The sequence below is a fragment of the Lolium rigidum genome, chromosome 3 (assembly GCF_022539505.1).
Source record: "Lolium rigidum isolate FL_2022 chromosome 3, APGP_CSIRO_Lrig_0.1, whole genome shotgun sequence".
Classification (NCBI taxonomy): domain Eukaryota; kingdom Viridiplantae; phylum Streptophyta; class Magnoliopsida; order Poales; family Poaceae; genus Lolium; species Lolium rigidum.
The window spans coordinates 325,415,452-325,428,551 of record NC_061510.1 but is presented as its reverse complement, the minus strand read 5'-3'; the positions used below and the strand labels follow the sequence as shown (position 1 = coordinate 325,428,551).

Sequence of the window (13,100 nt, the reverse complement as noted above, 5' to 3'; positions counted from 1 at the left end):
CTTGCGGGAGGAGTTAGAAACCTACCCGAACTCTGTAACCTGTACGATATGAATCCCTCGACACCATCTCCTATATAAGGGGGGGTCGAGGGACAAAGAGATCATCGAATCATTGTTTCTCAAACCCTAGTTTTTACATCGTCGAGTACTTTTCGGCTGAAACTTTCGAGATCTACTTGCCCTCTACATCTAACAAAATCCTAGTCTACAATCCATAGGCATTGACAAGTTAATCCCTTGTCACCTGTACCTGCTCGTGTGCGTAACTGTACCTGCTTGTGTGCTTGACTGTACTTGTACTCGCTCGTATGTTTAACTGTACTCGTGTGTAATACGCAACTGTACTCGTGTGTTGACACAACTATACTCGTATGTTATACGTAATTATACTCGTGTGTTATACGTAATTGTACTCCTATATTGTATGTAACTGTACTCGTATTTCGTGTAGTCGGATTATACTACAATGTAGCATGTAGAAGTGGTGCATACTTTCACGTGCATCGCTCAAGTTTAGAAAGGAATCCGTGCGCTGTACTTCCGCCGGCACCGCTTGACTTCACGCATCGCGAGGCAAGACGTACTTCCGCATACACGTAACTTCCTCGCGTGGGTGGCGCGATTCAGTTTTGCTGCCACGCGTCGTCACGTCCGTATTGCTCCGGCGCCGACCTTCCCTCGCCTAGTCGTACCCACTCACTTTCGCTCCACACAGACAGTTTCGGACACAGATGTTCGTTTGTGGGCCTCCATTCGAGATGCCCAAACTACTAGTTTGCGGTTTCGAGGAACAAATTGTCTGTATAAATATGGAAAACTGGCAGACTCAGATTTTTTGTTGTTTCCCGAATATCCAACCCCCGGGTGCTCTTTATACCCCAGTTTTTGAGATTTTTGGCCGCTTCCCACATCGATATGACGTGGACTACGCTCGGAACCCTTGCCCCCGTCGCCACCCTCCTACCCTAGATCTACGCCACTCCATGTTAGCGATGTGCCCTAGAGGCAATAGTAAAGTTATTATCATATTTCGTTGTTCATGATAAGTGTTTATTCTCCATGTTAGAATTGTATTAAAAGAAAACATTTATACCTGTGTGGTTTATAAACAACATTGTGTCCGTAGTGAGCCTCTACTAGACTAGTCTGTTTGTTAACGATGGTTGAGGTTTCCTAACCATAAACATGTGTTGTCGATTAACAACAGGGTCATTTCATTAGCCGAAGGATATGATGAAAAATACCAAAGTAAGCGAAGCAATTAGATCTTATCAATGTTTATACGCCAAGTATACCAATCTATAGGCCATGAGATTATGCTACTCCCTAGTACCGGAAGAATACTTTGAGGACATCAACTATTGATACGTTGCAAACGTATCTATAATTTTGATAATCCATGCTTGTTTTACACCAATTTCTATATGTTTTTGTTTGCACTTCGTGGCATTTTTATGCAGTTTTTGGAACTAACCTATTGACAGGATGCCACGGTGCCAGTTCATGTTTTCTGTTGTTTTTGTATTTCAGAAAAGTTGTACAGGAATTATTCTCGAAATTGGACGAAACGAAAGCCGAAGTTCCTATTTTTTCTGACCCGGAGAGGGAGTCCAAAGCAGAGACGGAGGAGGGCACCGAGGCGGCCACACCATACTTGGGCGCGGCCCCCTCCCTGGCCGCGCCTAGGGGTGGTGTGGGCCCCTCGGGCACACACCCTGACCGTTCGGTTTCAGAGGGAGTGCTTCGAAGCTCTGTTGGCTGTTAATATCATGGAGCTCGTTTTCTTTCCATGGTGTTGGAGGAGAAGGTCATTAAAGCCGAGATCGGCGGAAGAGCAATGGTGATCGAATCTTGGTGGTGAGGTGGAATTGACTTGATGCTTTGTGACTTCAAACAACGATTTGTATGTGGGAGCGACTGGCATAGTTCTATTTTTCAGGGTGAAAATCCAAGGTCTAGCCTTAATTGGTTATGCCTAGGAATGTTCTTGTTGAAGACATTGTTTTGAGAGCGAGAATTTGCTTTTGGGTGAAAACCTGATCGGACGACGACAGCATTTGTGCACTGTTTCCTTCTTAGAGGAGACGTTTATGGAGAAGTTGATCTTCTAGTATTGAGAAGTTGATCTTCTAGTATTGTCTTGGTGGTGTCAATGTTGCTGTTTCAAGTTAGCGAGACCTTTTTTTATAATTTTTCTCTTTTTTTTTTACTGTATGCATTCTTTATGCTATTAGAACATGGTGTTGCTGCAGAGCTGCAGAGGCTAAGTGTAACTGGTATCTCCACGATATTACGATATTAATATATGCTCTTTATCGAAAAATGCAGCGGAACAGACGAGATCGCTCAAGTCCAGTCCCAATCGACCCGCCAAAGCCGAAACAAGCATATGCCACATGAATGCGATGTGAACCCATTAGTGCAAAAACAAAAAAAGTCAAGTAAAAAAAGATAGCTGAAATCTTGTAACTTCGGTTGCATTTGGCCCTTTGATTCGCTGTGAGCTAGACAGTCAACAAAGGGTCATAGTTTGGCGCAAAACAGAACCGTAAACACGTTTTACTACGAGACTGACATCAAACAGCCAAAACAAGGCATGCGTAAACAGTGCGGTGCTGACTAATCTGCTGAGTTGATACTTCCTCCAGCAGGATGGTCCTTTCCCATGGCCTTACAAGCCTCCCTGCGAACATGGATCAAAATTAACGTGATAGCAGGCATCATGCATGAAAATGGTGGTAGAAACAATCCCAACGATTTTTTTTTAAAGTTATGTGTTGCAGCGGTTATACGCACCACAAATCAAAGAACATGAGCTTTCCCTAATCAGTCTGTGGTGTATGTGTGTCAGCATAAAAGGACAAGGTTAGTAGTGATGAGCTCTCTAATAATCCTGAAAGCGACTTATTGCCAGCTCAAAGATTGTTTGAATGATCCTTCTGTTTCTCGCCACCCATAAGTTTCAGCGAGTGCTTATACCTAGCGCGTTGCTCCTAACCTCTACGTGCTCGTGTCATCGTGTGTTGACTCAATTCCACAACGCTCCCATAAATATATGTGGTACTGTCAGATTCATGCTTCTGCAATTAGCTAAATTAATTTTCTGAATCAACAATCGTAGATCAAATATGTAATATGTAATAAGTAGATAAAAATGAAAACTTGGCCCATGTATGCATAATCGAGATGGACTGTTTCGACATGACAACCCTGAAGATAAATAGCAGATAAATACATTACCACAACAGTTTCTCCATCTCGGCATTCCCAGGATCCAGCTCGAGTCCATCCTGGAAAGCTTCGGATGCTTCCTCGTACTCCTGCAGACATAACATTGGAGAGATGATCCACACACAGTGTAAAAATGGCAACAGATGACTAGCAAACTCTCGTAAGTTTTCTGACCTTGAGCGACATATGAGCAGCTCCTTTCCGGTAGTATCCTTTCACCCACTCGGGTCGTTTTGCAATGCATACATCAGCATCAAACAAAGCCTCACGTGCTTTGCCAATTTTTAGGTAGCAAAGGCTCCTATTTGAATACAACGTTTCATCAAAATAGTTTAGCGCAAGTGCCTGCAATAAATTGAAGATGAAGATATGATATTAGCCAAATCCCAGAATATAACGACTAGAAATTATTCTACTTTGTGGTCAGTTTAAACTTCGGTTGTTTCCATATTCCATAATGCAGAAGCCAAGATTAAGTTTTGAAAATTTCTCCAGCAGGGCTAGATTTCCTTCTGTTTTACGCTTTCTTCGTAGAGTAGTAAAATTACTCTAACAGAAACCTGGAAGACATCGCAGAGCTTTTTTTATAGTTGAAATTAGTATAGTAAATATTGGAGAACACTCAGCCTTGCGGTGGTACTTGCAGAAAACCCCAAGTATTGCTCCTCACACCCTCACCACTCGGTACTGCACCAACCCAGCCGAAGAGCTGGGTACACTGCTGAGTTTGATCACTTGCCAGTTGCCACACGATCACGGCCAAAAACAGAGGAAAGAGAATATGTCCTAGTGCATTGGTTCGTTCATGACCATCAGATAGTGGATTGGATAAATAGGTATGGACTGGTGGAAAGCTCTTGTTAGCAGGCCGCACGTAACATGAGAGGGGTCAGTTGGTTTGTGGAATGATGTGTGCCGAGAATGAATGGACCCATCCACTAGTTAGACTAATACGTTGTGATGCTGGGATGGAGGATGAAGGTTGAGATGGTCCAGCTGGTGGCGATTGGTGTCATCATGCTTGCTCGGTTCTTCTTAATTAAACGCCCTGGATGCTACTGCCCATGGGTCGAGTTTATAACCAAGCAATGTTTGGTTGGGTAGCAGCAAGCGTTTGTGTGCTCGTCTACCCGTGTTCGAGGCCCAGCTTCCACAGGGTGCTTGATTCGTAATAAACAAAGAATTAAGAAACTGAGGTGCTGGTGCCCATGGGTGGGGAAAAAAGTGTGGCAAAGTACTTTGTTCATTGTAGGATAATGCCACTGACTGAACAGATGGAACCTAAGCAAGACTGCATAAGACACCTAATATTGCTTTGAAATGGAGTCAAAGTATGCAAGAATATACCTTTGTGTAGAGGTTTGACGCACCAAGGAAGTCATTTCTCTTAACTGCCTTTTTTCCTTGAGATTTCAGCTCAGCTATTCTATCCTCGATCTTGTGACAAGACTCATCCTAAATCATAAACATAAATTAGGGAGAAATTGGTTAGGCTTCGACATGACATCACAATGAGCAGAAAATATAAGTGTTGTAGTTACATTAGTCATATATACATAGTGAAAGTGATGAAGATAAAGATTTTGTTACCCATTAACGGCAGAAATCCAGACATGCCAGTTGGTTGGAGGTTTAGTTGGCTTTTATCCAAGGTAAAGGGTTCAATTTGCGGTTTCGACATACGGCCCATTCGGGATTACTTAGTTTAGCTCATTCAAATGGGCTAGTTTTCCTCATTCAAATAGGAAAACTATTCTCAATTTTTTTTGCTTTGTTTTCTTCTGCAGGATAGTAGTGCTGGAGTTTAAACTTTGAATTATTTCTATTTCATTTTATAGCTACGGTTGGTGTTAAGAGAGTACTTTCTTCAAAAAATTAATAGAAAATAAGTTAAAATGCATGTAATAGATGATTAATAATTGTCTGATTGCCTTGTCACCTTCCTTCACCCAGAATATTTTGTGCAAGTTAAAGATGAGAACATTATACTTTGTGTTCAATACACTGTAGATTCCCCATAAGAAAAATTGTAGATTAACATTTGATAGTGTGAAGATGTATGATTTACAAGAACAATATTGGTGCAACTTTGAATACCCACTGTGGGAATCCTATGCAGGTCACTAGGAAAACATCATTAAGTTGTACATGCATGCCTTCCATTTATCAATAGAGGTCCAAAACTATCTTATATTAATTAGTATTTCAACACCTTTAAGAATTCCAAGTTTATCATCAAGTCTAAATATGATGATGCAAATAGTCCACTGAAGAGTTCCATCAAGTAACTTTATTCTAATTCTGAAGCAAGTAAAATGTGGGAAAAAAATCCTGCAAAATGATAAAATATCCTGCCATATGCACAAAAGTTTGTACCACAGTTGAAGGGCATATAAACAATCATAGGACCATATTTGAAAACTTCCAATTTAAGTCGAACCTTGGGAATTGAGCAATTTAATTTCTCGTGAGCAATAATTCCTTCAACAGTCCAGTTTGACACTGCTCTGATGGGGGAAGTGAAAGGAAATAGAATGTCCACATGGCTTCTTCTTCCAAAGCTTGCAGCAATTTGTATTGGCATACGGCCCTGCCATGAAGTAACATAGGAAATAAGATAAACTTTATGGGATGAAGTTTATTTCAATATACCACATCACCAAAGTAATTACTTAGTTAGCAAGAATCTGATGGAAGTGGTTTTCCATTGGAATTCATTCATTAAGAGATTTCATGAAGTTTTTCTTGGTGCTGACTACCTTACAAAGAAAATAGAAATATAGTAGCAATATAGTATCATGAACACAAATAGTTTCGCGTAAACCCAACAGGTGTGCACAAAGTACAGAAAGATACAAACATACACATGCAACACCAGGCCACAAGAAAGTGCATGCATACCATGGACAACAAGAATACCATATGCACGAGCTTTCCCACCACGATAAGAAAGGGGAAAAAAATAGAAGACCAAAAGCTCACCTGTTTATCTGAAATGTTAGGGTTCGCGCCAGCCTCCAGCAAGTACTTAATACAGTCAGCCAAGCCAAGCATAGTTGCCACCACCAAGGGAGTGTTTGGATTAGCATAATTCACATTAGCACCAGCCTGCGCACGCATTTATCCAAAGCAAAATGCCATGCACATAGATCATACATATAGAGAAATCAGATAACAAAACAACTTCTTTTATTATACCGTAACAAATGGGTTCATGCGGAGTAATCAAGATGTGAAGAAACAAAGCAAGCAAACACGATACCGGACCTTCACAAGTAGCTTGACACATTCCAATGAATCAGATTCACTCAATCCATGTTTAGTAGAATGAAGAGCCGTAACTAGAGGGGTACCTGAAACTTCTGAAACCCTGTTTGGCTACAAATTTAAGAGTATAAAATCAATTCCTACACATAAGTGACATGATTCAACGGGTTACATCAATATAATTCTAGATACAACATCAGAAAATAATACCCATGCGAACATATTCAACTATATGCAACAATAAAATTTGTCTGAACTCACCACTAGTGAACTTCGCATATTTCAGATTGCTATAACTCAAGTATCCTAAATTTGGCAATATTACTTGTACAGATTACCTAAACTTGGTTAGCCATTAGAATTAGTACTCCTAACACTCTTTTGAACTACTACCACCGTTCTAAAATAAGTGTTGCAACTTTATTTGTAGATACATCCGAATCTAGATAAAGTTGCGACACTTATTTTAGAACGGAGGGAGAGAAGTGAACAGAAATATATGTATGAGTTATTGAACTTGTCAACATAAAATATGGTAAAAATAATTATTGAAGATCTTCATAACAACCAGGTATCAAAATTGTAAATAGATGAAGTATGTAAGTTACACATTACATCAGCATGGTGATCCAATAAAGTCTTCAAAACACTAGTCTTCCCATAGGAAGCAGCAATATGCAGTGGTGTGCCATGAGCGACAGCTATATCAACTCTGGCCCCTCTAGATAACAGCAAACGCACTACTCCCTCATTCCCTGGATAAGATATACGAATAACATGCTAGTGTCATAAAGAGCAAGCATTGTGCAAACAAATGAATTGGCCAAGTCAACAATGAAATAAATTGCTATAAGACGTGAGCTAAAGAGCTCCACAACCACCCTTTCCCATAGTATCAATCATGAAATAAACCAAAACAATATGCAGGTATCTGCACACCTAGAAAACTAATCTAAACTCTAAGTTCTCATAAAAAAAGATTCAGATAAGAAAGTGCGATGTTAATTCCCAAAAGTTCAAAACAGAATGAGCAGTTGAACTCGAAAGGAACCTTAACCAGGTGGGTCAATACCGTTAATCAAACACCCGCATCCGAAACATTTTACCTAATTAGACACCAGATTCGTGTGGATGCCAACAACCATGGTTTATGGTTACAATTTTGCATTCACCTGTTCTTATTTAGCACTTCACATCAGTGAACATAAATACACACATATAAGAGAGAGAGAGAGAGAGAGAGAGAGAGAGAGAGAGAGAGAGACCATTTTTTGCAGCATTATGAAGAGCAACAGAGCCTGAATTTTCTATCTTATTCGGATCAGCTCCATGGTCAAGAAGATATCTGGCAATAACTACTTCTCCAAACAATGCTGCAGAACTCAGAGGTGTTACACCTGGCAACAAACAAGCATCATGTTAGATCGTCAACACTTCTCTCGGTCTGTCATATATAAGGTGAAAACACTCGGTTGTAGGATAGTGCATGGTATACCACATTTATTCTTCACAAGTATGTGCTACCATCAGATTTCATACAAGTGTGGCAGATAAATTCATATGCTATAAATTACCTATAACTTAACAGTACCAAAGTATACGCAATGATGTGATGGAAACTACATATCGGATCACAACCCATTCCGTTTTTCTAAAGAAGCAAGCACAAAAGGTTATCGACAAAAGTGGTATGCCACAGAAAGTGCAAACAAACTTATAAAAACCCGGTGAGTGAATGCCTGTGCATATGAGCTTTTACGAAAACCCAGGCTTTTCTCTGATCCAGTGAGTGAAATCCAAGCCTATTGATACTACCTCTGTTTCAAAGCATAAGGCGCACACGTATTCCAAGACGAATTTTGACCATAAAAATTGGGCAACAAAATCTTGATTATATTATATGTAATTAGTATCGTTGGATTCGTATTGAAAATCACTTTCTAATGATGCTAATTTTATACAAACAACCTTTATAATTTGAAGTAAATCTTGGTCAAACAAAAAGCACGAAAAACGAGGGCGCCTTATTCTTTGAAATAGAGGGAGTACTTTCCTAATGTGGTGGGACTGGGAGGCAGCCAAGCCTGTGTAGTGCTAGACTAGAACACGATTCAAATGTGACAAAAGAACAGCATATCCAGGTAGTATGTATCTCAACCAAAGTCACATTCAATGCAGGTTGTACTCAAACAATACATGGATGTCAAAATTTCAGTAAATATATAAACTTCTCAAACGAAACTGTTTCGTTTGAACGGAAACAAAGAAACACAGAAACATGGATTAATATAACTCCCCTAAGTTCCCTATAAATCGTACCAAAAACAACTGAAGCCTGATAAACTGCAGGTCAATAGCTGGTACTGGTATCACCAAATAATAGAAGTGTAAAACTAAGACAGCAAGGGTGAAACTGTACTGCTTTTAATTGTCATAGCACAATATCACTTGTGTTCACATGAAATTTCTAAATATAGCTTTCCAGAATCATCAGAACATTTGTGTACTGAACATAAAAGAACTAGCAACGAACATTGTCTGATATCAAGCATGAAACATATTGCATCAGGTAACAGGCTAACAGCTTTTGCCTGGCAGCATACTGCCAGAGTCCATGAAAGCAAACTAATAAATAAGAAGCAAAAAGGGGGTTAACATAGTTAAGGAAAAGTTACACACCGCCGCAGAGGGCACCGGCATTGACGTCAAACCCGAGCTCCTCCACAAAGTACTTGCAGACTTCCAGTTGAGCGAGGTATACGGCCAGGTGTAGCAAGCTAGAGCCACATATATCCATGTCAGCAAGCTCTGCCCTTTCCTCTTCGTCCATTTCACTCACCATCTCTGCATGACCCAAGAATTAATGTACAGATGAATCATAATAAAATATGCTACGGTAGGAAAAATGTAACTGCAATTCCAGACAATCAAGGTGAGAATTAATTGTCAGTAAGCATGATGACCCAGTGTATCCTGAATCAGCCCCTGTAGTAGAACCACAAAACCAAATCTGACTGAAAACGACTAATTAACTAAACGTGAAAGTAGCTCCATCGTGTAAACGGCAGTAATAGAAAACAGCATCGATGCAACAAAATATACCCCTGAGAAATGCCCGTGACAGAGAAACAAAAACAATCATAATAATGTGCGAACCAAATCATGCACTCCTGCAAGCAACAAGAGCCTCACAAGCAGGCAAGCAAGCGCAGCGCCTTGCAGCCGCAGCGAAACAACAGCCGCGTTGCGCGAGGTGGCGGACGGCGGCGGCGCGTAGATTGAGTAGGCGCGCGTACTCACCCTTGATGCCGTCCACATCCCCGTCCTGTATCGCCTGGACCAAGTCGCTCTCCAGCGAGCCGGGGTTGGCTGGAGGAATCGAGAATGAAGATAAGCTGGCAGTTAAGAGAGAGACAGGGAGACGAGCAATGCGGACTAGGGTTTCCGGGGGCGGCGGCGGTGCGCTTACCGTTTATGCTGTAGTCGATCATGGCGTAGAAGTGTGACTTGTCCACGGACGGCGCCGGCGACGACTCCATTGTAGGGTTACGGCGGCGGCGGACGGCGGCTCCGACGGCCTCGGCGGCTAGGTGATGGGGTGTGGGGGTCGTGCAGCGCAGGGATTGCCGGCTTAGGCGGTGGCTTCGAGGGGAAGGAGGCGGGAGTGGGAGGGGAAGGTGGGAGAACGTGGGTAGGCAGGGAGGCAGGGACTCGGGAGCAAACAAATCGGCTACGCGGCACCGGGAGCTGTGGCGAAGATTGAGCAATCACGTTTGATCCGTTGATTTCCTCCATATTATATCTGAAGCTGTTTTTTTTAAAAAAAAATTGACTAAATCTACATTTTGTAGTGTACTCATTTACTATGTGGATATGTGGATGTTGATATTTATTCTTGCAAACTTGATTAAGCTTAAACATGGTTTGACTTATATAAGTCAAATATGACTTATATTTTTAGCAAGTAGTGAGTATGTAGTCGGCAAAAAAAAAACAGAAAATGATTCTATGGGATTTTTGAAACCCCTCCCTAATATATGAAAAATCAGCCACTGGATCAAAGGAAAAATATAGATTAGCGAAACAATAAAACAGACGACACTGATTCGTTACCGAAAGTTGTTTTGGGAGCGTTCGTGCTCGGTTCTGGGTCATCGAGCGACCAAATTACGGCACCAATGAACTTGTGCTTCAAACTTTTTCTGTCCTTTTTAGGGAAGCAACAAGACTTTGCTGCGGATTTTATTAATTGCCAACAACCGTTACATCGTATATGAGTTTGCATAAAAGAAAACTTAGAGATTCATCGATCCGACTATAGGAAATTTTATTACTAAAGTAAACTCTAGCTAATTCATCCGCTGGCTGATTCGCTTTCCTTGGACTGGACGATGTTCGAAGTCTACCATCCCAATCGAGTGTACCATATCTACACAGTCGGCGAAAATTGATGAAGAATCTAATCACAATACTTGCTCACCTGTGCAAGCCTCGATTATTTCCATGGCATCTGATTCCGCAATAATTTGGTTGCAACCCATCATATTTGCCAGAGATGACCCCTCTCTCAGGCCCAAGCTTAGACTTTTCACTCTTCTTGATCATATTGTATCATCCTCCTCTCTTGACCCTTGAAAACTTCCTCCACACCAAACTCGAAACAAACTCATTAGAGGGTTAGTGCATAATTGAAAATTCACATATTCAGAGGTGACATAATCATTCTTAACACTTCTGGACATTGCACAAAGCTACTGAAAGTTAATAGAACAAAGAAATCCATCAAACATAGCAAAATAGGCAATGCGAAATAAAAGGCAGAATCTGTCAAAACAGAACAGTCCGTAAAGACGAATTTTTCAGAGGCACTTAACTTGCTCAGATGAAAATTCTCAAATTAATGAAAGTTGCGTACATATCTGAGGATCACGCACGTAAATTGGCAGATTTTTCTGAGTTACCTACAGAGAATCATACCCAAATTCGTGACAGCAAGAAATCTATTTCTGCGTAGTAATCCAAATCTAGTATTGACATTACTATCAAAGACTTTACTTGGCACAACAATGCAACAAAATAAAGATAAGGAGAGGTTGCTACAGTAGTAACAACTTCCAAGACACAAATATAAAACAAAAGTACTGTAGTAAAATAAACACATGGGTTATCTCCCAAGAAGTGCTTTCTTTATAGCCATTAAGATGGGCTCAGCAATTTTAATGATGCACTCGCAAGAAATAGTAGTTGAAGCAAAAGAGAGCATCAAAAAGCAAATTCAAAACAAATTTAAGCCTAACCCACTTCATATGAAAAGGAATCTTGTAAATAAACAAGTCATGTAGGCATAATGCAACAAGCATAGGAAAACTAGACAAGCGCAACTTCAAGATTTTCAGCATATAGAGAAGTGTTTTAGTAACATGAAAATTTCTACAACCATATTTTCCTCTCTCATAATAATTTCCAGTGGCATCATGAACAAACTCAACAATATAACTATCAAATGAAACATTCTTATCATGAGTCTCATGCATAAAATTATTACTACTCCCAACATAAGCATAATCAATTTTATTAGTTGTAGTGGGAGCAAATTCAACAAAGTAGATATCATTATTATTCTCATCAAGTGTAGAAGGCATAGTATAACCATAATTAAATTTATCTTCCATAGTAGGCGGCACCAAAAGACCACTGTCATTATAATCATCATATATGGGAGGCATATCATAATCAACATAAACTTTCTCCTCAATACCCGAAGGGCTAAAGAGATCATTTTCATCAAAACCGACCTCCCCAAGCTTAGAATTGTCTATATCATTATCAACAATGGTGTTCAAAGCGTTCATACTAATATTACTACTAGCATGCAAATAAGATTCCATAGGTTTTTTAATTTTCGCATTAAACCATTCATGTCTTGACTCAAGAAATAGTACAAAAAGCTCACAGATGTTTTCCATTATGCCTTACTAGTGTTTAACAAGAAACAAAAAGATGCAACTGCAGGATCTAAAGGAAATAGCTTCGAGCACACACACAACGGTAACAGAAAAGTACTTAGTTACCTGGGACCGGAGTATGAGTGCCTTTTACCTTTCCTCCCCGGCAACGGCGCCAGAAAAGTGCTTGATGTCTACGGGTGCTTATATTCTTGTAGACAGTGTTGGGCCTCCAAGAGCAGAGGTTTGTAGAACAGCAGCAAGTTTCCCTTAAGTGGATCACCCAAGGTTTATCGAACTCAGGGAGGAAGAGGTCAAAGATATCCCTCTCAAGCAACCCTGCAATCACGATACAAGAAGTCTCTTGTGTCCCCAACACACCTAATACACTTGTCAGATGTATAGGTGCACTAGTTCGGCGAAAAGATGGTGAAATACAAGTAGTATGGATGTATATGAGTGGTAATAACAATCTGAATAAAATATGGCAGCGAGTAAACATGCAACGAACGGTAAATAAACGGAGTTTCGATGTTTGGAAACAAGGCCTAGGGATCATAATTTCACTAGTGGACACTCTCAACATTGATCACATAATAAAACCACTCTACACTCTCTTGTTGGATGATGAACACCACTAATTGTGTAGGGCTACAC

General features: G+C 40.4%; 1 protein-coding gene across 1 annotated transcript; it reads right to left on the bottom strand.

Annotated features, from left to right (window-relative positions):
• Positions 1-2,619: 2,619 nt before the first annotated feature.
• Positions 2,620-10,037, bottom strand: LOC124696999 (ankyrin repeat domain-containing protein 27-like). Its single transcript, XM_047229648.1, has 11 exons — positions 9,968-10,037; positions 9,799-9,867; positions 9,178-9,342; positions 7,764-7,895; positions 7,114-7,253; positions 6,214-6,339; positions 5,672-5,821; positions 4,579-4,686; positions 3,406-3,576; positions 3,241-3,320; positions 2,620-2,683 (listed from the first exon to the last, which is right to left on the bottom strand). Exons 1-11 carry the CDS (start codon positions 10,035-10,037, stop codon positions 2,620-2,622), a joined length of 1,275 nt encoding a protein of 424 aa, XP_047085604.1.
• Between the last annotated feature and the right edge of the window lie 3,063 nt (positions 10,038-13,100).